This window comes from Dipteris shenzhenensis, chromosome 4 (assembly GCF_047967505.1).
Source record: "Dipteris shenzhenensis isolate YYH24624 ecotype China chromosome 4, Dip_SZ_1.0, whole genome shotgun sequence".
In the NCBI taxonomy this organism is placed as follows: Eukaryota; Viridiplantae; Streptophyta; class Polypodiopsida; order Gleicheniales; family Dipteridaceae; genus Dipteris; species Dipteris shenzhenensis.
In genome coordinates this window covers 48,937,100-48,963,124 of record NC_141599.1, presented here as the reverse complement: position 1 = coordinate 48,963,124, position 26,025 = coordinate 48,937,100, and the positions used below count along the sequence as shown (strand labels likewise).

At 48.2% G+C, this 26,025-nt stretch overlaps 1 protein-coding gene across 1 annotated transcript in view; it reads left to right on the top strand.

Annotated features, from left to right (window-relative positions):
* Positions 1-26,025, top strand: part of LOC147902982 (uncharacterized) — a 437,346-nt gene that overhangs the window by 293,514 nt on the left and 117,807 nt on the right. Inside the window, exons 27-29 of the mRNA XM_087373981.1 lie at positions 6,630-6,680; positions 6,918-7,112; positions 7,205-7,381. Of these exons, the coding sequence (XP_087230107.1) occupies positions 6,630-6,680; positions 6,918-7,112; positions 7,205-7,381 (423 nt within the window). The remainder of the gene's footprint in view (positions 1-6,629; positions 6,681-6,917; positions 7,113-7,204; positions 7,382-26,025) is intronic.

Genomic DNA, 26,025 nt, shown 5'->3' with positions numbered 1-26,025 from the left:
CCAGACTTGACCTTGCATCCAGAGTTGTGGTTGTGAACGAGGTATTGTTGGCCACTACTTGGTTTGTTTGCTCATGTTGGTGTAGATCTAGAGATTGTATCGCTCAGCTCATGAGACCTATCAAGAACTTCCTATGGAGCGGTTTAGATGGCACCTCAGATGTTGTAGCCAGGGTGGCTTGGGAGACCCTCATTCTCCCCACAGGAGAAGGGGGTCTCAATATTATTGACCCTAGCTTGCAGTGTATGGCCCTTGCTCTGCAAGCTTGTAGTACGTGGATTGATGCCTGACAAAAGCCCTGGAAGGATTTTTCTCGAGCAGCATTCAGTATTGCACCCCTTCTCATGGGGGAGATTGGTTGGACAGCAGCAAATGGATCTTTACTTCAGCCCATCTCAAATCCCCCCCTTCCCCTCTCATGGCTGCTATTCGGAAAGCTTGGGGCTGCTTCAGAAACACACTTCGCAGAGTTCCACCCACTTCTCATGCAGAGATTCAAAGGCAGCCAATCACGTGGAATGACTCGATTTTGGATCATCATGACAGGCCACTCAGAGTGACACATTATATGCAGTGGTCTAGATGGGAGAGGAGACCTGCCTCTAGTGTAGGCGCTTGGCAGGCTTCAAATGATCCAAAATGACTTTCCAACAAAAAATGACAGCTTTCCTAACTTTTCCGTCCAAAACTCACTTCTTCACTCTTTCTTCTCCTACAACTCCACTAACAAAGCTCCAAGTTAAGCTTGAAGCCTTGTGCAATGGGTAGATAAAACGAAGGAAGATAAGTGCAATGCAAAAGCATACTTTCATTCCCCGACAGCGGCGCCAAAAATGTGTGGGTCTCAACGATGAATCATGTGTCGTGGGATGTTGAAGAAATGCCGATGGAGCCTCCACTCCAAGCTACTCCTTGTGAGAGCAATGCAAGGCATAAGCTGTCCGCAAGTGTCGCGGCCTCGGGATTGTTGCAATGTGTTTCCACGCGAGAAAGAGGGAAGGGGGAGAGGGGAGAAGAGAGGGGAGAAGGGAGGGAGAAGGAGAAGGGAATAGGAGAGTGAAGGGGGATGAAGTGGCACACACAAGGGCACTACAATGGAAACAAGAGAACACCCAAAACACTCTCTTGGAAGAGAAGAGGGAGCTTGTATTCAAACTTGTGCAAAGAACAAAGAAGACCAATGTCAACTTTTTGGCCTTTTATACATGTCACCTTTTGAAGGGAGGGCCAACCCTTTTCCTTTTAGCACTCTCCCTCTCTTTACAATAAAAGGCTCTTGGGCCTGCGGGGTACCAAGGCATATTGCTATTCTTTCCATCTCTCCCTACTAGCAGAAATATCATTTGTGTTAACCATATAAGAGCGCTTGGGACAAGCTTGGCGTTAGGAGGTGTTCCTAACCGGCTCCCAAATAGCGCTTGTGTTAGCCTCACGCCTCCAAGGCTTAGGCTATTTTGGGCTTAAACTCCCTGAGCACCCTCATGCCTTAAGTCATTTGGAGTTCGAAGCCTGTGCATGAGGCTCAAAACCTAGAGTGGCGAGGCTTAACTTATGTGAGACACTTCACCGTAGCTTGTAGCTTGATGGCCAGTATTTGGACTCACAGAGTACACACCCTGATGGCCATTTGGGCGAGCATGCAAGGATTCTCTAGAGTAGCCACTGCCGGGAGAGTTACTTTTTTCATAGTTTGGAGGAAATCTCCTTTCTTCTCTGAGTTTCCTTCAAGGTTAAGATGGCATTTTCAGCCTCTGCCTTGGTTCTTTATTAGCTCACTTTGAGCTGTTTTTTCCTCATGCATTGCATGATGTACTCCCGCATTTGAGCTTGCTCTCGTGGTTTTCATTCATACTTAATGAAGTAATTTTCTTGAAAAAAGAAACTCACCAGGACAGTGCATAGATGAAATAGTGAATCCTCTCGATAGCCTCCTCATCGTCTAGCTTGGCAAGATCAATAGACATGCTCTCTGCGTAGACAATATGACCCAAGATGACTTCTTTGAGTGCTAAGAAAAAGCATTTGTCTGAATTGTAGCTTGAATCCAGACAAATGCTTCTTAGCACAGTTCCATTTGACCTACATTCTTGATAGGCTGAAATGCAATATGTATTAGAATAGGATCTGTAGATCTAGATAATTTGCCCCCAGAATGAACATCAAAGACCAAGGCATCCCTAGTTGATCCTCATAATCCCACAACCTAAAGTGGGATCGTTGATCTCGTAAAGGGTCATAGCCATGTGAGTCCAAGGGTATGGTGGCATCAATCTGGTGGATTCTCCTTGCATTTCCTCTTAGGTGACTAACTAGCTGGAACTTGCGATCATATGGAAGGCATTTGAAGATCCTCCAAGAACCCATAGAGGAAGCACGACCTCTCTCCCATGAAGACCATTGCATATAGTGAAAATCACTTAGTGATCTCCCATGCTCATCAAGTATACTATCATCAGACATGATTGGCTCTCTGTCAAACTGTTCCCAAGAGGAAGGGGGGACTCTATAAAGACTAACTAGCTCGAATTTGCAATCATATGGAAGGCATTTGAAGATCCTCCAAGAACCCATAGAGAAAGCACGACCTCTCTCCCATGAAGACCACTGCATATAGTGAAAATCACTTAGTGATCTCCCATGCTCATTAAGTATACTATCATCAGACATGATTGGCTCTCTGTCAAACTCTTCCCAAGAGGAAGGGGGGACTCTCTAAAGAAAACTCCTAAGGAGATGGTGAGCTCCAGGCTGCTCGTTGAGCTCCCTCCTTCGCCTGCGGCAACCTGAGGGCCTGTTGCCTGCTGCTCCACCCGTTGCCCCCCTTCTGCCTTGCCTCACCCTCGCCCCCCGCTCCGCCTAGCCTCCTTCTCCACCCTTGCTTCGCCCGGCCTCCTCCGCCCCGCCTTGCCTTCCCCCCACCCCACCTTGCCTTCTCCGCTCCCACCGCCCCCTTGCTGCTCCTCCGCCCCTTCCTTCTCTGACCTCTCCTTCCCGCCTCGTACCTCCTCCTCCCCTTCCTTCTCTCCTTCCCGCCTCGTACCTCCTCCCGTTCTCCTACCTCTCCTGCCAGCCTGCCCCCGGCCATTTCGCCTCCCCCCATCTTTCTCCTCCTTCTCCTGCCTCTCCCACCCTCCTTCCAACCCTTCACTCCCTCCTCCTCTTCTCTCTTCTACCTCCTTTCTCTCTTCCCCTCTTCCTTTCCTGCCACCCTTGCCACCTCTCTCCCCCACCTCTTTGCCTCGCTTCGCCTCGACGCCCTTCTTCCTCTCTCCTTTTTCATTTACCTCCCTACAGCGGCGAGAGCATTCGTGCTTGTTACGGTGAAAGAAGATCTTGGTGGTGACCCTTTGTCTGGCCAGAGGGGCTCTATGACAGTAGCCTCGACTCCCACAGCCGTTAAGGTTCTTCTTTCCCCAGCTATTGACAAGCAACAGGTACAATAGGTAGTTTAGTCCCTTCAGGACAAGGCGCTTGTGGGCAAAATTGTGGGCCTACACGGAGACAGGTGCGAGAGTGGATCTAGGCGAGCTTGGCATTAGAGGGAGACCACATCCAGGAGGTCACCATCTATGGAAGAGGCATTTTTCTCATCCAGTTGAGCTCCCCCGACATTGCCTCGACACTTGTGGAGCAGAGCCCCATCCTCCTTAGCCCACATCTTCTTTACCTCTTTCCTTAGTATCACAGGTTCACAGTGGAGGACATAGATACGACACACCATGTTTCATGTTTTTCGATTACACTCCGCTTCCTAGGGCTCCCCAAGGAGTATCGTGCCATCCTCCCTTCCATTGGTCGGGCATTTGGCACAGTGCTCGAGTCCCCGCCAGAGTCGGCCGCCTCAGTTTTAAAAGATGACGGAGTCCCCAGGATCAAACTGGTGGTTGAGAGTCCAGAGTCCCTCCCAGAGTTGATCCTTCTAAGACCCTTGAAGGGGGTACACTTTGCCAGAGGGTGGAGATTTTTGGGTTACCAGGCCAGTGTCTTCGGTGCAGACAGATGGGTCACCTCGTCAAAGATTGGCCCCGTGGCCTCCCCCGAGCACCTCCCCCTTCTCCCCCGCAAAGTAGACAGAGTCAGCAGGCCCGAGTCCAGCATCCTCTCAGGCAAGAGCAACAGGAGTCTCAGACCCCATGGGTTACCCCCTCAGAGGGGACTAGAGCCAGGTTCAAAAGAAAAAGAAACCAAGCAAGCAGGCGCGCAAGAGCCCCAGGCAGAGGGCCAATCGCAGAGAGAGAGATGGGGTTGACTGAGAGGCCTCAAAGGAGAAACATCAGGAGCTACCTCCCCCAACAACAGGGGCCATCGCCCATCCTGACAATCCTCCAACTTTGGAGGCTCAATCTCCGCACCCACCCTTGCAGCAGTAGCGAGCCCCAGGAGCTGCAGTTTCAGCGATGGCAGTGATGCCCCCTTCTACTTTCCCATCGTAGCAACAGGTCCGTTCAAGGAGGGATCCTGAGGAACGAGGCTCGTCCTCCCGGTCAGCAACTCCCAACCTCCAACTCAGGCGTCCCTTACCGTGGGACTTCTGGAGGTTAGGACCCTGGAATTATCTGGAGATTCTGAACTCATATCCTCTACCACTAGAGGTAACGCTCATGGTCCTTCAACTCGGGAAGGGGGTTTTGATCAGTGCAGTGGGATCTCAGACACACCCCATTTGGAGATTTCAGTTTGCCTCCACAAGGTTGGAGAAGTGGTCCCCAGAGGTGTTCCATGCTATTTTGGAAAATCAGATTACACTCATGATGGATGAGTGGATGGGACCACAGGGATTGGACCTTTGGTACGTCCATGGCGCGGAGGTGAACTTTCAGTTGAGATTCACGCGCAAGGAGCCGGTGTGTGGTTTGGCGACATGAGTTATTAGATTGCTGCTAGAGGCAAAGGTGGAGTAGGCATACTTCTGGCCCCTCCAAAAGTGTGCGGAGCTATTCGGGATGGAAGCCTTCTTCATGATAAAGTGTGCACGGAAGATCGGTATTGAGCTGGTATCCACCCTAGTACGGCGCCGCACAGATACCGACTACTCGCCCTCCAAACCCCTGGCAAAGTCACACAAGGAAGTCTTTTAGGGACAGGCACCCACTCACAGGAGAGCCTTGTTCCCGACACCCCCGTCCTCGTGAGCAAGACCATAGTGAGTTGGAAAGTACACGGCTCCACAACCGTGTTTGTAGCCAACCATAGTATCTGTTGATACTCCGGTAGGAGTTGCAGAGGGCAGTGGTAGGGTGGGCAGTGGACATCCTTATGATTTAGAAGCACATGTTTTCAGCCGCACACATCAGACGATGTTATCACCTTCTCCCAAGGAGAGGTCCCCCGCAGTAGGACAGAGAGGAGGGGTTTGCATCTCATTCTCGCAGACTTTGGCTCCAGAGGTCTACGGTCAGGGTGAGCTCATTCTAGGACAGGCAGTTTGGATGGGAGTTCGGACGGGAGAGTCGAGGATTGGGATCCTGAACGTGTATGCCCCAATGTGTAGACAGCACGGCCTAGCCTTTTGGAGGAGGCTGTAAGAGTATCTTCTGGATGTAGACTCTTGGATTGTTGGAGGTGACTTCAAGAACCTGGAGTTTGGGGAAAACAAGTAGGGCGGCACCTCATTCTCTGAGATGCTAGCAGCAGAGTGTAGCACTTGGCAAAGACCCGTGGAGAGAGCCAAATTTCAGCAGGACACCTGGAAGCCTTCTCTTCTCCTTTGGACAGAGGAGGCACGATGGATTGCTAGAGAGACTAGACCGTTTCTATGTTGGGGACTGGGCACTTGACTACTCTTGAAGTTAGCCCAAGCTTTCATGATAGCAACCATAAGAGGGGAGGATGGAGCCGTGAGATGGGCTGATGTAAAGATCCATGTGGTACTATCATTCCAATCTCCACCTGTGGAAGGAGAGCAAAATTGTATGCATCTCATCAAAAAATGCTTCCAAGGTTCCTGCTCTGGCAAGAGTACTCTAACCACCACCTTTCATAGTAAATCTTCGGTATGCAAGTCTCGATCTATTATATTGAATGCCACCTTCCCACTTGGGTAGGGTCAAAGTCTCCGAAGCCACCTTGGCCTTGGTACCCGTTGAACCATCTAGACCACTCTAAATTTGATTCCTTATCGGTCTTTTGAGCTGATTGATGCAGTCCCTAGAGCAACACCAACAAGATCAAATAAACCATGCTGTGGCTAGCAATACTAGGTTGACCAACACCTTGGAAGCGAGGTCAAGTTTGGCTAAGCCATGTGAGAAGGAGGCTGGGAAGCTGAATGGATGAGGAGAGGGGAGGGAGGACTCTCAAGGGCGGCGAGACATCTTTTATGTTTTGACAGATTGAAAATTCCACTCGATGTATACTGTTGCAATGTCTACTAGCATCTACTCTTGAGGCTGCAAGGTGGTTAGCTCTTTTATTTCTTATCTGCTCCTCCGAATGGACAGCTGATTTTTTATCATTTTTCAAGCATAGAATAGAAGGTACCTTTTATCTAGGGAAAGAATTTAAATTTATTATGTTTCACATTAGTCCATCTCTATCACTATTTCCTTTTGTTCATAAATGCTCTTTTATTTATTTGTCGTCGTTCTTTGATTCTTATTATCCTTGGAAGATGGGAATGTTTTCCACAGGACATAGAGGAGTACTGCAGAAATACTAAGAAGAATGAGGAGGTACAACAGGTAATCTGATGGATTGTTGATCTAAATACTTGTCAACAATGAAATGAGCTACTTTTTTGCTTCTTAGATTGGTTCAGTATTGCAGCTGGACTTTTTTGTGACCTACGTGTGTCATTTTCTTGATACAATAATACTTTCTAGGAGAAAAAGAAAGAGAAGGATAGCAGATCACTGTCAGTCTGCGGTTTGATATATGTTCTAACCATTGCTGTCTTTAAATCCTATTACCTGCTGCAGGGAAAAACAGGAATGGAATTTGGGGGCGTGGCTAATGCAAATTCAAAGCCAGCAGAAGATAAAGTCTCTAGCTCCAAAGTCATGTCAAAAACAGCATTATCAGAGGAAAGAGATCCAACAAAAAGAGACCTTGAAAAGATGCACAGGTCAAATGTACCTGCACAAATGCGGGGATTTCCCTTATCAAACTTAGAGGCAAGATTCCCATATGTTAACCTTGTTTGGTTCAGTACGAATCCTGTTTGCATTTTGAAAATTGATTTTTTTGGGGGTTCCAACTGTTGCAGCAAGAAGAGCATGATGCAATGCAAATTAAGCTCAAGTTTGAGAAGTCAAAGCTGTTGGAAAAGATAGAACTTATGATTAGTAGCTTTGATAATGCCTTGCAAGAACTGAGGCACAAAAGATTCCAACTTCAAATAAACATAAAGAGGGCTGACTTGAAAATGTTAACGTTATACCAGGCAAGAATATTTCTGTGTTTTGTTGGTATATAGTATACTATTCTATTTCTTTTGTTAACAAACACTTTTTGCAGATTTTTAGTTAACATACACATGCCAACAAAAAGGGTTTACTTTTTCAATTACCTATTGGTCTAAAGAATGGGACTTCTATGCGCATTTCTTATAAAGAGAACATAAGTTTTGCCATCTTAAATGAAAGAATTAAAGACAATGATAGTGTTATGCCTAAAATAATAAGGTAGCAAATACTTAATCTCATTATCATTTGCACATGAGGCGTAAAGGGGATTTGAATAATGCAATCAAGGAACCTTCTTATTGATCAAGGATATCTTAGCATTGTCAACTATTCTTCTCTCGTGTGTTTTCTACACTTTGACCTACTATACATATTTGACGATCGCCCCTTAGCTGGGTATGCATTTCTGATAGGCCAGTCTGATTGCTGGATCGGAACCTTCATCAATACTCGTGATCCATCCCTATCACCAGAACCTCTTAGAGATATTTACAATGGTTCTGGTAATGTTTGTTAGTCAACTATATGTTGGACTTTTTATGGGTTTTCTTTTTAAGCCAACCCTTTTTGGTATTTAAAAATACACATCTTTGTGTCTTGCTTCTCCAATATTTTCTAGTCATCTACACTTTCATGTGATATCATAGCCTCCCTCTCACCTCCCAACTGCGTGTTCTCAGAGTGCACAATCAACCAATGTTACTTAGTCTCCTAGTCCATTTCCAAGTTGAAGGAACATATTTTTGTTCTTTTATATTTTAAAATCTTTGATGCATATGATTGTTCACTTTTGGGCATTTGAGCACTTGGTACACACTTTGCAAAAGAAGACACGACATTTAGAGCTGTTTTGGATGCAACATCATGCCAAATTTTCCTAGTAAGAAGTAATTCGTTCCATTTTAAACAAATTAAACCAGAGGTGGGAGAGTGGGAATTATATTTGTGAATTATATTTGTGGCTTTTACAGTATGAATAAACAGCCATGACTGTGTTTCTATGATGCCACATCATCCCAAGTGAAGTAATGTGAAAAAACAATAAACAATACTCGGTCCTCATGAACGCTATCTATCTCTCTCAGCGGCGTAGAGGTCCTAGTGCATCTCTCCCACTAACTCCGGGGAGTAAAAATGAGATTAGTCAAAATAGAACCAGTATAATGCCACATAATCCCAAGGGAGTAATGTGAAAAACAATATACAATACTCGGTCCTCATGAACACTATCTCTCTCTCTCCCATCTTGCCAGAGAGCACCGATGGTTCCACCCCGAGGATGTACATATGACATGATCCGGCAGCACCGCAGGATGATCTTACACAGAGGCCGTACCCGTCGCTTTATTTCTAGACGACGGAGGATGATGGCAGATTTTCGGAGGAGATTGCTCCATGGAGACTTGGCACCGCCAGCAGCCCATTTGACACTTGCCCAGATCTTCACACTCATGGCAGGAGGCATGGTCGATGGCCATGACTTCCATCATTTCTTTGGATCACAGACCCCTTAGGGAAGACGATGTTCCTCATATTTCATATTTTACATTTTGTATCTAGGCATTTTTGGTACTCTATTTCATTTCATTTTGTATCCAGGATTTTTGTAGCCATTTTTGGCATCTTAGCGGTATTACGATGAGGCCACCTAGTTGGCGCATCGTTGATGATGTATTTTCCTTTCGGATGATTTTGTGTCCCATAGGCCATGTATGGCCTTCCGTGGACCTTTAATAAAATTTCTTTCTTTCTTTCTTCTCTCTCTCAAGTGGCGCAAAGGTCCCAATGCGTCTCTCACACTAACTCCGGGGAGTAAAAATGAGATTAGTCAAAATAGAACCACTATAGCAGTTGTAGTGGATTCGTGTCCGCCGATTACCTGAGCACATCTTGAGCTGCATATCCACCATTAAGTAATGTTGGAGACCACCTCCCAAGCCAAGCCGACTTGTGAGGAAGGCAGTGGGTCCCAAGTCATGTTGGGAAGTAATAAAAAATGCTAATGCTCTATGGTGCTCAGATCTATAGGGCCACGTGAAGAAGGCATGGTCACCTACCTTTGACTCATGTAGAGCGAAGGCACCAAACCCTCTGCTCCAAAGATCTACTCCCCACATCACAGTGAAGGACTCAAGAGGTACTGTGTGAGAAACTCTTATCCAAACCAATTTGGCAATATGGCAACTCCACAAACAATGCTTGCTAGATTCCTATGCAAGCTGGCATCTCATACATAAAGATGGCCTACCAATCTTTTGAAGCCAATACCCAACTAGAATACCTCTATGAATAGTTAGCCAAACAAAGTATGAGACTTTTTTGGCCCTATTGATCCTCCAAAAATGAGACAAAAAACTCAATAGACTGTTGTCTTTGAGTCCAACAAACTGGGTATGGGTGAGGCTTTTAGGGAGTCAAATAAATTGAGTGGAGCAGAATTCTGATCAATATATGAGTGAATGTCCATCTTGGTTTGTTCTGAGCAAGAGAGTTTCTATTTCATGGTTTTCATGTTGCATGTGAGAATTCCGTAACATTTTATGTGTGTATGAAGAGTTTCCCATATAGCTAACACATTTTTCAATCCAAATGGTACAACTCTATAACAAAAGCAACCCCAGGGTGATGAATGTAGTTTTGATTTGATCTTCCTCTACAATTGAGATTTGGTAGTACCCAGAATATCCATCACACACAGTATTTTTCATACCCTGTCACTCTATCCTATTAATATATCATCAATAAAAGGTAGAGGATAATGATTGCTTTTTGTTACTGCATTAAGAGGTTTGTAATCAATGCATACTCTCCTCCCATGTGCTTGGGAATAATTACCATTGGACTGCCCCAATCTGAGTGCTCCACTGGGTAGATCAGCCCTGCTTTGAGCAGCTTATTTAACTCCTCCTTCAGTACAGGCAAAAGCTCTCTGTATATCCTTCTCAACTTCTGAAAACAGGTCTGCTGCCCTCTTTTACCTCAATGTGCATCGGCTCACATATGAAACCTCTGATCTCTTCATGTGAGGTAATGAACAGCTTTGGATACTGATGAATGACCTTCATATACTCCTTTTCCACTCCCTCCAAGCTGGAATTCAACATGGACAACAACAACTTTTCTCTCTTTGTCTGGGAAGGCAGGGGTTGCATCAAATTATCCATGTCTTCAAGCTTACTCTCTTCCTTAGCCTCTTGTATCTCCACTGCCTGCAACTCATATGCATTAGATTTTTTTCAGTCTTCAGATGTAGTACTCTCTTCTTCTGTCTCACAGTCTGCTCCTCTTCCATACTTGTTTCTTCTGGCTCTTCCTCTATTTCCCGTCTACTACTGCTCATATCAAACTTTTTGGCCTTTCCTTTCTTATTGTGCACCGTAATTGTACCCATCTTCCAGTTTTGTATTGCTCCCACCTGTCTGCCCAAAATCAGCGGGTATGTCCCCAAACCAACAGGCATAATGTGGCAATTAATGCAACATAACACTCCAAAAGCATCCACTTCTACTCCTGTGCATATACCCAGACACTTTACCTTTGCATGGTTTGCCAATGGGAGCCTGAAATCTGAATGTGCATTCATTTTTAATCCCAACCTCTCCATACATGCCTGAATCATAACACTTATTTGTGCACCACCATCAACATATGCCTCTCCAACACTCATACTTCCACACCATGCATCCACTGATGGGCATATATCTAGAAGGTCTTCCACATACATCAACTCCATTTCTCCTCTTGTGGGCTCCTGCTCATTACCTTTTTCGGGATTGGCCAATTTCTTCCATTCTCTCTTGAGCTTCGGGCATAAACCAAGAAACTATGCAAAAGTTATGAAAAGTATCGAAGGGGTGGATGACCATTCAGATCCCTATGATACCGAAGACAAGCATGACTACCAGGTGACTATGGTTACCCCTGCCACTGTTGGAGAAATCATAGTCAAAGAGTGTGTTCTAGTGTGTACTAGAAACTAGGTCACGAGTCTTTTTGTGAGAGAGTGGCATGTGGCATCTTGGGAGTTATTGTAAGAGATTACAAAGATATGGTGTTGTAGGCATAAAGTCAACCCTATGGTTGACCAGTAGTACTTGGGTACTATATATACCAAGTACTTATATTGTTTCATTTGAACATTTCTATTGGAGCTTTCTTGTGTGTGCACTCTTGCTCACTTGTGTTCACAACCTGTCTCCACTTTGTTCCTACATTTGGTATCAGAGCGCTTCCATCTCTAGAGCCCATTCCCGCGCTTGCTTCCAGACACCCGCAAGCTTGGTGCTCTAGTGCGCGTTCCTGGTTCTCACATTCAGCTCTCCAGCTTTCGTTTAAGGTAGCTCCAACAGTCTAGCGGCTGTTTTTTGACCTTTTAAAGTACGATTTCAATGTTTTTTGAAATTTCGGAGCTGCCCACATATAAACAAATCTGTCCCACAAGCTTGGTGCTCCAGTGCGCGTTCCTGGTTCTCACATTCAGCTCTCAAGCTTTGGTTTGAGATAGCTCCAACAGTCCAACGGCTGTTTTTTTGACCTTTTGAGGTACGATTTCGACGTTTTTTGAAATTTCAGAGCTGCCCGCATATAAACAAATTTGTCCTTCATTGGGAGAACTTTCAGATTTCTGCTGACTTGCAGAAAATTTTATGGCAGAGGCTCTGGAAATCCCACTGGAATAGAAAAATCACTCTCTTCTTTTGGCTTTCTATTCATGGTGGGATAGCAGTGAACCAATTTTACATGAGTTGGGACAGATTTGGAGTTTGATCAGAGACCGACTTTGGATTGAGCCGTCAGAGAGAGAGTTTTATGCCGTGGCCACTGGCACACCCTCACTTCCATCCGATGTCTAGGTGGGACTCCCTTCGGTTTATTTCCTCAGGGTCCCCTCCAGACATTGTGCTTATCCAGGAGCATAAGCTCTCCCAGGACAGGATTGACAGATGCAGATCCTTACTCAGAGGATAGAGCCGGACTTTTTGGAGCCCAGCGGATGGCACGAGAGGAGGAGTTTGCATTTCAGTTTCAGCTAGGTGGGCCTCAGAGATCACCCAAGAGGGTACACTAGTGGAGAGCAGAGCATGCTATGTTATTCTTCATATTGAGAACACAGCAGTTGGTGTTCTTAATGTGTATGCTCCCACGGATCCAGCTCACAGACGTGCTTTTTGGAGACAGCTTAGAGAGTCCCTTCCTCAGGCAGACACCTGGATTGTTGGAGGTGACTTCAACATGGTTGAATTCGCTGAAGACAAGTCGGGTCAGACAGAGGGTGGCCTTTCCGACAGGGAGAGAGTGGAGTGGGATAGTTTTGTTTTGCATGCTGGACTTCATGATGCTGCTCGATTGGACGACTTTCATCAATTGGCAGACAGTCTTCAGTTCTCTTGGTCCGGGGTTTTTCATGGCTCTCTTTCTTTGGTCAGACTTGACAGGTTTTATATTGGCCATTGGAGGACAAATTGGGATCCACCCGGGTTATGTTTTATCTGACCATGCTCCAGTCCTATTACAGATTCTTCCTACCTCTCAATTGGAGAGCACCTCTCAATTGGAGAGCACAGGCTATGTCAGAGTTCCGGACTTTGTTTTTCAGGATACAGAGTTCGTGGAACGGTTGAGAGAGACTTGGTTGTCAGTGGACACTCCTGTGGATCAGGGCTGGTTGTTGTGGGTAGAGAGGGCTTTGGCTAGAGTCAGCATGGCCTGCCAGTTGAGGGCAAAAGAGGAGAAGGAAAAGCTCAGAATCAGAGATTGGAATGCAAGAGCGGAGGTATCCAGACTTCAGAGATTGATTCAGAGTTTTCCTCATTCTCTTTTCATCAGAGGGCAGCTTTCGGAGGCTCAAGAGAGACTAGAGGAGATTCAGGGCAGGAGGGCCCCGTTCAGGTTTTACTCTCAGCAGACTTTCGGGATTCAGAAGGGGGATAGATGTTCTAGAGAATTCTTCAGGGCAGTGGGTCAGAGATACTCTTCGGACAGCCTTCGTAGACTTGTGGATGAGGCCGGGTCTCTTCAGACGGGGGACCCTCACCGTCTTGTTGAGATCACTTCTGATTTTTACTCCACTCTTTACACCGCCGATCCAGTCACCGAGGAGATGATCAGAGCCAGAGAGGAGATTTGGAGCCATGTCCCCCTCATGGTCTCAGACAGGATGAGTCATGTTTTGGATAGCCCACTATCACTCTTGGAGATCACGGATGCGTTACATGAGCTGCCCAGAGACAGATGCCTGGGGGAGGACGGTTTGTCGCCACTTCTTTTTAGAGCTCTTTGAGATACGATTGGGCCTCATCTACTCTCAGCCTTTTCAGAGGCTCTTGATTCAGGATCTTTGGGCGAGAGATTATGCACAGGTTTGATTTGTCTTATCCCGAAAGGGGGAGACAAGACAGTCCTTCGTAATCGGAGACCCATTACACTTTTAGGGACGGCCTACAAGATCCTAGCGAAGACCTTGGCTCTTCGCCTAAAGCCTTTGATGCCAGATATCATCAGAGCTACTCAGACAGGATTTGTCCAAGATCGGAGTATCTTGGATAACATCTTCACTTTTTGGGAGGCCACTCACTGGGCGAAGGAGAGTCAGCAAGAGATTGCAGTTCTTCTCCTTGATTTTGAGAAGGCTTGGAGGTGCCTTTGGGAATCCATACAAAGCCTCTGTCTCCTCCCCATGCTGGGGTATCCTGCTGGCTCCTGTCCAGATGCCTTTTGATTTATTCCAATTGACAAGTCCTCCTGAGGCTAGGCAGAACTTGTCAATTGAATTCGTAGCAGTAGCAAGGCTAAATACATCTCCTCTGATTGTCAGTGCCGTGTCGTCAGCAAACTCAGTGTCCAGAAGCTCCTACTCCTGCCGGATAGGCAGATGGAGGCCCAAAGTGCCATGACTGGTAGCCTGAATAAAGTATCCCATAGCCTCCGCTACGAAAAGGAAAAGGTAAGGTGCAAGCGGGCATCCCTGTCATACCGATCTGGATAGCTGAAAAGCCGGTCCTCTGCCTCCACAGACCACCATCCTGCTAGAGGAGTGGGAGTAAAGAGAGGAGACAAGAAATCCATCTATCACTGAAGCCTAGCCTCCTCATAGTGCCCTCCAAGAAACCCCAGTCCACCCTATCAGCTGCAATTGAGGAGCTATCATCAAATTCGTTTTTGGAGCTGATCTACATCGCCCACAAGTTGTTGCCTACGCCATTCATCTTCAAGGGATTACCGCCAACATCTCCAAAACACGAGCGTGCAGTAGCTGCATAGCCTTGCCAAGCTCCACAGATCGACGCTTCCCTTCGTTGCACTAACAGTGGAAACTACCGCCCACCATTTGTCTGCTAGAATACATCATACTCTTCCCCACAATGTCTTGTGGTTCTACGTCAAACTGCTACAGCTCCTGATTGGTGGATCTTCTACACAGCTACTACTCATCGATTGTTTGACGAAGCTTGCATATGGCACTTCCATTATCGTCCATGTCATTGCTCGTGGGGAGAAGTTCAAAGGGGAAGGATTCCCAACCTAGCAAACAAGAATGCAATTGTTGCTTATGCGAGAAGGGGTTTGGGATGTGATTGTAAGAGATTACAAAGATATGGTGTTGTAGGCATAAAGTCAACGCTATGGTTGACCAGTAGTACTTGGGTACTATATATACCAAGTACATCACTCTATTGGGCACCTTTAACAAGATTCTGGCGAAAGCCGTCAGTGTGCGGCTACAGGTTTTTCTTTCAGATTTGATTCATGACACGCAGACAGGGTTTATGCATGGCAGAAGTATTTTTGATAATATTTTCTCATTTTGGGAGGCCTCAGAATGGGCCATGCAGAGCCGCCAAAGATTGGCCATTCTACTCTTGGACTTTGAGAAAGCTTACGACAGAGTAGATTGGGATTTTTTAGAGGGTACTCTATCTCGCTTTGGTTTTTCAGATGCATGGATTAGAGGAGTATCCTCTCTCTATAGATCAGCCCATAGCCAGGTGCTCATTGGGGGGGTAAGAAGGGACAGGTTTCAAATTTCCAGATCAGGTCCGCCAGGGATGTCCTCTTGCCCCTTCTCTTTTTTTGTTTGTGGCGGAAGCTATGAGTATCTACATTAGATCTCAAGCTGATATTTATGGGAGGCTTCCTATCGGCCGGGAAGAAGAGCTCCTGGATAGTGACTTGGCAGATGACATGGTTGTTTTTTTGGATGCCTCCCCCAGGATGCTCACTTCCTTCCGGACAGCCTTGGATTTATTTTGCACAGCTGCAGGTGCACACATTAATTGACATAAATCCAATGGTTTTTGGATTTGCGATGATGACACTCCGGATTGGGGTAATGATTTTGGCTTCACTTGGGTACAGAGGGGCGTCTCCGTCAGATATTTGGGCTGCCAGGTTGGGGTGGGCATCTCTCCTTTTCTAGAGCTCAGCCAAACTTGACTTGGCTTCCAGGGTGGTGGTGGTTAACCAAGTTCTTCCAGCCACGGCATGGTTTGTTTGCTCTTGTTGGTGCCACTCTAGGGATTGTATCACTTAGCTTAAGAGGCCTGTACGAAACTTTTTATGGAGTGGTCTAGATGGCACATCTGATGTTACAGCCAGGGTGGCTTGGGAGACCTTGATTCTTCCTACAAGAGAAGGGGGTTTGAATATCATCGACCCGGATCTACAGTGTAGAGCTTTACTCTCCAAGGTCATTGTGAGAGGACTTATGCCAGGGCAAGAGCCTTGGAAGGATTTCTTTATCAGATGCATACAGTCTCGCATGCCCACTTCAGGAGAGGATTGGACACACAGTACCAGATGGGTTTTCACCACAGCCCACCTCAGATCTCCCTCTTCCCCTCTTATGGTTGCTATCCTGAAAGCATGGGCCAGCTTTAGGAGTACTCTTCGCAGGATTCCCCCATCCACCCGTGGAGATTGATAGGCAACCTATCATGTGGAATGACAAGATTTTGGATAAGCATGGTAGACCACTTCGAGCTTCTCCTTACATGCAGTGGGCAAGATGGGAGAGGGGCCCTGCATCTACTGTGGGAGCATGGAAAGCCTTTAGGAAGCTTCCTATAGATCGACAAGCCCAGATGGTTGTTAATCTTAGAGGGAATGCAGGGAGAGTCCAACAGATTGATGTAGCCTTGCCCTTGGATTGGGTGGACACAGATGACATGCCTATTACTTGCTCCACCTGGATGGGGGCATTTTCTAGACTGGGAGTTCCTTTACAGGTGATTGCTTTTCATGACACACATGAGGATGCCTTAGTCTTTGATGTTTCTTCGGGGGGTAGGCTGTCCAGATCCACAGACGATATCTTGTTGGAGGTACCGTTTCAGCCAGTCAGGATAGTGGGCTTCATGGAGCATGGCTCTCTTTCACAGTGATACTTGGATCTTGACCCGCTTCTCATCGCCCTGGGGAATGGGAATGGATAGATGAAGGGCACTGAGAGAAGGGCATCCCCTTCTTTCGTTACACGGTTAGTAATGCCAGAAAATTCCAGCTCAGCTGTAGAGGCTGGAGGCCTACTAGAGCTCATCATTGGAAGAACTTTCAGATTTCGGCTGACTTGCAGAAATTTTTTTGGCAGAGGCTCTAGAAATCCCACCGGAATAGAAAAATTACTCTCTTCTTTTGGCTTTCTATTCATGGTGGGATAGCAGTAAGCCAATGGAGATCCAGATTCGGAGCTGACCCTTCTTGCCCTCGTTGCCTTTCTGCTTTGGAGACAATACAGCACTGCCTTTGGGATTGCAGACAGGCGAGAATCATATGGAAGGGGATTGCAAGACTTTTCAGCACTTTTGTTCGCCTACCTTTCTATATGACCTGGGGATCAGTGGCTTGGCTTACTCTTTCAGGGCCCCAGGTCTTTTTTGAGAGACTTGACTCCTCTTCGGCTCTTCACATCCGACGACACCTTGTGGAGTCGTGCTCTCTAGAGGATGTTCCGGCCGCTCTCTTCAGGGCTGCTCATTCCTCGGTCGACTCTCCATGGGAGGTCTTAGCTAGCATTGCAGCATGGCACATTTGGAGAGCCAGATGCACTGAGGCTTTGGAGGGTTCTCAGGTTCACCCTTCTCAAATCTTGGCCAGTACTTGGACAGATACGGTACACACTCTGATGGCCATTTGGGCAACCATGCAGGGATCATCTTGAGCAGCCTCCTCCAGGAGAGTTACTTTTCTCAGAGATTGGAGAGACTCTCCCTTCTTTGCTGAGACTTCTACAAGGTTGAGTTGGCATTTTCAGCCTCAGCCTTGGTTTCTTTCTACCTCATTCCTCTGAGGTTTTTTTTATTACATGCTTAGCATGTTGTATTTCCGCATAGAGCTTGCCTCCAGGAGAGTTACTTTTCTCAGAGATTGGAGAGACTCTCCCTTCTTTGCTGAGACTTCTACAAGGTTGAGTTGGCATTTTCAGCCTCAGCCTTGGTTTCTTTCTACCTCATTCCTCTGAGGTTTTTTTTATTACATGCTTAGCGTGTTGTATTTCCGCATAGAGCTTGCTCTAGCGAGTTTCTTTCTTACTTAATAGAAGTCTCTTTTCCGCATAGAGCTTGCTCTAGCGAGTTTCTTTCTTAATAGAAGTCTCTTTTTTGCAAAAAAAAAAAAAAAACCTTGGGTGCTTGATTGCCACACATGACCGCACATTCCTGAAGCCCACAACTCATTATATGAATGCTCACAGGACTTACAAATCGGGAACCACTCATGGCAAGATAAACATAACACAGGACAACAATGAAAGACATGCCATCCCACACCAAATGCTTTGGAGTGCATGATGCACCCACACTGCTCTATCATCATATCCTGAGAGTCCCTGTAAAAGTATGTACAATCTCAAGAAAATATCTACATCAGTGTAGAGTCTTTATGAGAGTGTCCATAACTCAAAGCCACCACCAACTAGCTATGTACATAGCTATGCACCTACCCATCAGCATGCAGCAAGTGAAAAACATATTTACATTTTTATCCACACACTAGCATCTCACCTGACTCCCAAACGCCCTGCAAGGCTGAGGTGATGTAATCCCCAATCTGATCCCAAAAAATAAAAAAAGAAGAAGGTTAAGTCCATCTGACCCTGGACAACTACCCTTATGAAGGGCAATAAGAGCGGTCCTGAACTCTATGTTGGTGAAGCGTGCATCAAGTGAGGCTCTCATACCTCTATCCACCAACACAGGAATATGCTGCCAACAAATAACCTGTCTAGCATCATCTCTGGCATGTGAATCAAGATATGAAATCAAAAGGGAGGCATAGTAATCTGAAGCAATCTGCATGAGGGCATCTGAGTCAACAAGCTCCGAAACACTCTCTCTACTATGTCTAGGGCCGAGAATAGAGAAGAACTGCTTGTTGACTCTACCTCCCCAGAAACACTCTCTGGCATGAAAGGCATACTCTGCTCTCTGATCTAAGTGTCTGTTGATGAGCCCTTACTACAGCAAGGCGCTTGTGAATCCAAGCATCTGTATGCCGTTTCTACTCTTCTCTCTGAAGAGCTGCTTGTTGCTGTCGAATGGCAATCTCTCTCCTGTGAATCTCATCTCTCCTAATACTAGCAACAGAATGATAAAAGCTGCTAATGTCAGTGAGGGTTGCAGCCACATCTGATGGGGATGACTACCCACCCTGCCAGTCCTCCTCTGTGAGGCCCTCCTGTGTGTAGAAGGCATCTAGAATCTTGATACTCGCAGAGCGGCCTCTCACCCGAGGCTCTGAAACCACCAAAACAATCAGAAAATGATCTGAAGTGGACACCCCAGCGTCGATGCATACTGTCCCACCTCTATCTAGTGCCCAATCATCCACATAAAATTTGTCAATCCGTGTGTTGATAGGCATCCTTACTCTCCTGTTCGACCAAGAAAACAGAAGAGACTGTGGCTGAGTGTGAAAAGCATCATCATACCAAACATCTCTGCCACTGAGTTGAAAAAGGAAGGCATCCCATGCTGCTCTCTCCAAGGAGTGAATGCCACCTTCCCTACCCCCTCTTTTGTCTGAAGGCATCTCAACCATGTTGAAATCGCCCCCAATAATCCAAGAATCTGCAATATGTGAGGAGAGCAACTCCTTCCAAAGGAGGACACGATCCCCTCTCAAGTTGGGTGCATAAAGGTAAAGGAAGCCAACCTTACGCCCACCAATCATCAAAATAACCCATTGTGCTCTAGAGGGGACTATGACTCTGTGTCCAATGACCAAGGGGAGCATCGAAGAAGAGATAGAAATGCAAATGCCTCCGCTGGTGCCCAAGGCAGGTGAGCAAAAAGTTTGGCCTAAAAGAAGCTTACCTGACTTGGTACAATCTCTACCATCCAGCTTATGCTCTTAAATTGACTTGGTTGCTGAAGACCAAGTAACAGAAGAGGCACCTGTAGAGATTCAGGTGCTTACAGCTGAAGTCTCAAGCCTCTCCATTGAGGAGGAGGATGATGTTTGGGCCTTTTAGGCCCCCTTCTATCAGTGTGTTCCTATTGAGTCGATAAAGGTTCTCGGCCTTGAGTAGTCACTCTAAAATTATTGTATTTGGAGTCAATAAGGGTACTTTTGCCCTGGGTTGTCCCCCACAATCGAACATACCACACCCCACATGAAGAGAAGGACGTCGATTACCTTACATTGCATGACCTTTATTTGTTAGAGGCATATCTCCCCATGACTGAGGATCTTCACAAAACTATTTATGAGGTGGAAGGATTACCATACCATGGAATGCTCAAGCAAGTGCAAAAGGGTAAAAAGAAAATGGCGACTAGTGCTGCCTCCACAACTCAACCACTCCAAGAGGATGCACAAGCATCTTTTCCATAGTCTTGGTTAGAAGTGGCGGGGGACTTTCCTTCGGATGGTACTCTTGCACATGAAGGGTTGAACATGCACGGAACTCGTGGTACTCCAACATCTATACTGAGGATGATTCTTGACATGTAAAGGTTCCGAGATGGACAAGGCAACTTAGAGTCACTCTCAGTAAAGCAGAAGACAAGGGGAAACTTGCACACCTCTTCTCTCTCTACCTCCTGTCACCCTTTGTTCACCCTTTGTCATCCCTTTGTTCACACTGTCACCCCTTGGTCACCCCCTTGTCACTTCTTGGCCCAACCCCTGTCACCCCTTGTCACCCTTTTGTCAAAACCCCTTGGTCCATCCTTTATAACCGCTTGTTCACCCCTTGTCACACTCTTGTCTACTCCTTTTGGTCACCCCTTTGTTCACCCTGTGTCACCCTCTTGTTGAACCCTTATCACCCTTGGTCCACCCTCTATCAAGGCTTGGTCACACCCTTGTTCACCCTTTGTCACCCCTTGTTCACCCCTTGTTCACCCTCTTATCCACCCCTTATCACCCCTTGGTCACCCCCTTGTTCACCCCTTGTCACCCATTGGTCCACCCTTTGTCACCTTTGTTACCCCTTGGTCACCCTTGTTCACCCCTTAGTTCACCGTGTCACCCCTTGGTCCACCCCTTGTCACTGCTTATTCAGCCACCCCTTGGTCCACCCATCCCGTGTTCGCCCCCTTCTGACCCCTTGTTGACCCCTTGTCACCCCTTGGTCACCTCTTTGTTCACCCTCTGCCACCCCCTTGTTCAACCCTTGTCACCCCTTGGCCCACCCTCTGCCACCCCGGTGGCCCCCTTGTTCACCCTTGTTTGTCATCCCTTTGTCACCCCCTTGTTCAACCTTTTTCACCCCTTGTTCACCCCTTGTACCCCCTTGCTCACCCCCTTGTCCACCCCTTGTCACCCCCTTGGTCTAGCTCTGTCACCCCCTTTTCACCCCTTGTCACCCCTCGGTCCATCCTCTGTCACCCCTTGACCACCCTTTGTCACCCCTTGTTCATCCTTATCACCACCTTGTCACCTCCTATTCACCCCCTTGTCACCCCTTGGTCCACCCTTTTTTCACCCCTTGCTCACCCCTTGTCACCCCTTGGTCATCCCCCTTGGTACACCATGTGTCACCCTTATTCACCCCTTTTTTCACCATGTCACCCCTTGGTCCACCCTGTGTCACCCGTTGGGTAACCCCCTTGTCCACCCTTTGCCACCCCTTGGACACCTTTGTCACTCCCTCGTCCATCCCCCTCTACATACTTCTCTCTCTCTAGATTCCATTATACTTTTCTCTCTCTACTCTCTCTCTCTAAGTGGACTATACAAGGATAGCGCGAGGAGGAAATTCAACTTTTGCCACCTTCCCTCACTGCTTTTTCTGTCACCCCTCAACTCTCACCTCTGCTATTTTTAGCTTGCCCTTGCCAAAGTCAGCTCCCCCTCCACCCTCTTGATGACTCCTCTCTCTTATCACTCTGCAAGCCATTCCTTGCTACGCATCATCTCTACCTTGTTAGCTTTAGAGCTTTTCCAATCTCAAAGATTAACTAAGCATAAGATGAAGTAATTCACTCAAGACAAGACATAAAATACGAATTGCACTAATTTGACTATCAAGAGTGCATAATTGACTTGAGAACATCCAGCTGCTACTGCTCCCCGCTGCTCCTGCTGCCCTCCTTCCTGCTCCCCTCCTTGCTGCCCCCTCCCTCCCCTCCTTGCTTCTCCTCCCTCCCCTCCCCTCCCCTCCCCTCCTTGCTGCCCCCTCCCTCCCCTCCTCCCCCTCCTCCCCTCCCTCGCTGCTGCAGCCCCCCCTGTGCGCTGCCTCCTCCCCCGCGCTCTGCCTCTTCCCTCCCCTCCCTCCTACTTGCTGCTCCCCCCGCCTCCTCCCTCCCCTCCTTGCTTCTCCTCCCTCCCCTCCCCCCTACCCCCCGCCTCCCCCCCCGACTCCCCTCCCTCGCTGTTGTAACCCCCCCCACGCTGCTGCAGCCTCCCCCTGCACGCTGCCTCCTCCCCCGCGCGCTGCCTTCTCCCTCCCCTCCCCCCTACCTGCTGCTCCCCCCGCCTTCCCCTCTCCTCCACTCCTCCTCTCCTCTATCCCCCCCTCCTCTCCTCTTGCTGCCCCCCCTATTTGCTGACTCCTCCTCTACTCATCCTCTCTCTCCCTCCCCTTTTACTCCATACGCGAAGTCCCTCCCACCAGGACTCAAGAATGGCTAAGTTGATCTCGCTCATCCGCTGCCCTACCCTTCGCAGATGCGCTAGGGCATCAAGCCTCGCCTCTGCCTCCATGGGTAATCTGCTCCAACGGCCAAAGGACCCGACCGGACCACTTTCTCACTGTGCCCAACCAATGAGAGTCCGCTCTTCAACCATACACCCCTCATGATCTCTGATCTTTGATCTCTAGGTGCCACATAAGGGGCTAACGCTCAAACTCCTCTGTGCATCTGGGCGGAGCACGAACAGTCTCTACCAGACCCTGTGAAGGCTCCTCATCAAGGGTAAACCCTTCCCCGTAAGAGGGGCCTCTGAGAAGATCCATCTGTGTGAAGGCTGCCACTGTCCCCTAGTGCGTGGGGTGTTCCTTAGAAGCCCTCGCTATAAGAGGAACTTTCAAGGCTCTGCACCTGGGGTGAGGCCGCGAACAACCAACGTGCCCAAGAGGGCTCTGCTTTGCATCTCCAGATCAAGGATAGCCAAGCCTCCTAGTGCATGCAGCATGATCACCGTCTGCCAAGCTACCCTGGCTCTAGTGTTCCTCGTGCCGTTTGAACCTGCCCAAAGGAAGTTTCGAACCAATCGTCAGAGCTGCCTAATCCATCCTCTGTGAAAGCACGAGCAGGAGGCAATATACCAAGCCGTGGCAAGAAGGACCTGGTTTGCCACTAAGGCGCGCCCTACTAAAGAGAGTTTGGCGGAGCTCCAGTAGAGAAGCTTGTGCCTAACACTCTCAAGGACCGGGGCGATCTGCTGCTCTGCCCTAATGTCAATACCAACCTGGCATCCAAGGTATCTTGTTGTCTGATTCTGCGGTATCCATTTGAAGCCAAAGTCACTCCCCCACTCACGAATCTCCTCTATCTCCTCGAAGCCTATGAAGAAACCTATGGATTTTGTCCAGTTGATCCGTGCACCCGAGGCCTCACAGTAGATAGCTAGGGTGCCCCTGAGTCTCTCCAGACTCACTGTGGCGCCCTCAACATACAAGGCCGTGTCATCTGCAAACTCCGAGTCAAGCAGCTCCTCCTCATGTATATTTGGGAGCCTCAACCCTGTGAGGCCCACATCTGTGATCTCAAGTAATAGCCCAAATCCTCCGCCACAAACAAAGAAGAGGAAGGGAGCGAGTGGGCAGCCCTGGCGGATCGAGCGAGAGAGAGAAAAGGCCTCGCCTGTGTGTTCTCTGATAAGCATCTGACTAGAGATCCCCACATAAAGCGCATAAACTCCTCTGACCCATCTGTCTGAGAAACCCAATCTCCGCATAGTACCCTCCACGAAGGACCACTCCACCCTGTCGTAGGCCTTCTCAAAATCCAAGAGAAGGATGGCCAGTGGTTGTTCCTCCTCCCTGGACCAATCCACTGCCTCTCAGAACATGAAGATGTTGTCCAGGATGCTGCGCTCCTGGACAAACCCAGTCTGTGTGTCGTGAATGATGTCGGTAAGATGGGGTGGTAATTGCAAGCTCAACACCTTGGCGAGGATCTTGTATGCAGTATCAAGCAGGTTGATCGGCTATCTCCCTCTTTTGGGATCTAGTAAATCCAACCCCTTTCTCAAGGATTGAGGGAGGGAGCCTGTGTCAAATATCTCCTGGCAAGCTAAATAGAAAGGGGTGGAGATAATCTCCCGAAAGTTCCGGAAGAAGGCCAGAGTCAAGCCATCCTCACCCGGACACTTCTGGGTCGGGAGAGCCTTGAGGGCATCCTAGAGCTCCTCATCTGTGCAAGGATCCTTTAGCCTGCTGCATAAATCCTACAAGACTACTGTCGAAACATGATCCCAAGCTACATCCCGAGCCACAAGACCAACAAGGGTCATCCTCTCCGTCTAAAAGAGTTGGCTGTAAAAACTTGTGGTCAAGTCTAAAATCTCTTGCGGGTCAGTGTGCATGATGCCCTACGAATCACAGAGCAACTGTGTGCCTGGTCGATCGAGGCCTAGTGATCTGAAAAAATTGCTTCATCATCTTATCCCCCTGCTGCACCCACCGGGCCCGGGAGGAGTGATAGGAGAACTCAGCCTGCCGAATCTCCGTGTCCTGAAGCTCAAGGCGAGCGCTCTCGAACGTGTCGTTAAGCCACTGAGAACCTGGGTCTTGCTCCCTGAGCCGCTCTATGGAGGCGAGGTCTCTCCTCAAAGCTCGCTCGCGCTCCTGAAGAGTCCTCCTCCGCCTCAGGGCATGAGCTTGCAACTCCTCACTGCTCCTCTGAATCGCATAGGCCACCCACATAGCCCGGCCCTCGCACGGTGTCGTCTTTGACGGCTCCCAAATCCCTGCCATGACCTGTTGGAACTCCTCGTCCTGCAAGAGGTCCTATGGAATGCGGACCCCCTTCTGGGGGACACCTCGGCGCGGCTGATCTAAGTGAAGTACTACTGGAGAGTGGTCTGGCATTGTGGCACTTGCCAGAATCCCAATAGAGCTGCCTCTGTGCAGTGCCCAGTCCCCAACATAGAAACGGTCTAGTCTCTCAAGTAGTCCATCATGTCTCCTCTGTCTAAAGGAGAAGAGGAGGCTGCCAGGTGTCCTGCTGAAATCTGGCTCTCTCCACGGGTCTTTGCCACCGATCACGAAAATGAACTGCTCCTAGGTGCTACGCTCTGCTACTGGCATCTCAGAGAAGGAGGCGCCACCCTGCTTGTCTTTCCCAAACTTCAAGTTGTTGAAGTCCCCTCCAACAATCCAGTAGTCTACATCCAGAAGACTATGACAGATTGGGCAGTGTTGTCTGCACGCCGGGGCATACACATTCAAGATCCCAATCCTGGACTGTCGCGTCCGAACTCCCATCCAAACTGCCCTTCCTAGGATGAGCTCACCTTGATCGTCGACCTCTGTAGCCAAAGTCTATGAGACGGAGATGCAGACCCCTCCGCTCCGTCCTACTGTGGGGGGACCACTCCTCTGGACCCCTCCTTGGGAGAAGGTGGTGTCGTCGTCTGATGTTTGATGCTGAAAACATGTGCTCCTAGATCAAAAGGATGTCCACTATCCACCCTACCACTACCCTTTGTTGCAACTTTTGCCGAAGTATCAGGTGGTACTGGGGCTAGTTACGAGCACAGTCGTGGAGCCCGTGCACATTCCAACTCACTATGGTCCAACTCATGAGGACGGGGGTGCCGAGAACAAGGCTCTCCTATGGGTGGGTGCCTGTTCCAAAAAGACTACCTTGTGTGACTTCTCCAGGGGTTTGGAGGGCGAATAGTCCGTGTGCATGCGATGGCGTACTAGAGTGGATATGGCTCAATACTGATCTTCCGTGCCCACTTCATGATGAAGGACACTTCCACCCCAAACAGCTCCGCACACTTTTGGAGGGGCCAGTAGTATGCCTGCTCCACCTTTGCCTCTAGCGGGCAATCTAATAACTCCTACCGCCAAACCACACATCGGCTCCTCGTGCACAAAGCTCAGCTGAAAGTTCACTTCCACACCATGAGCGTGCCAAAGGTCCAATCCTTGTGGTCCCATCCACTCGTCCATCATGCATGAAATCGGATCTCCCATGATAGCATCAAACACCACTTCTCCAACCCT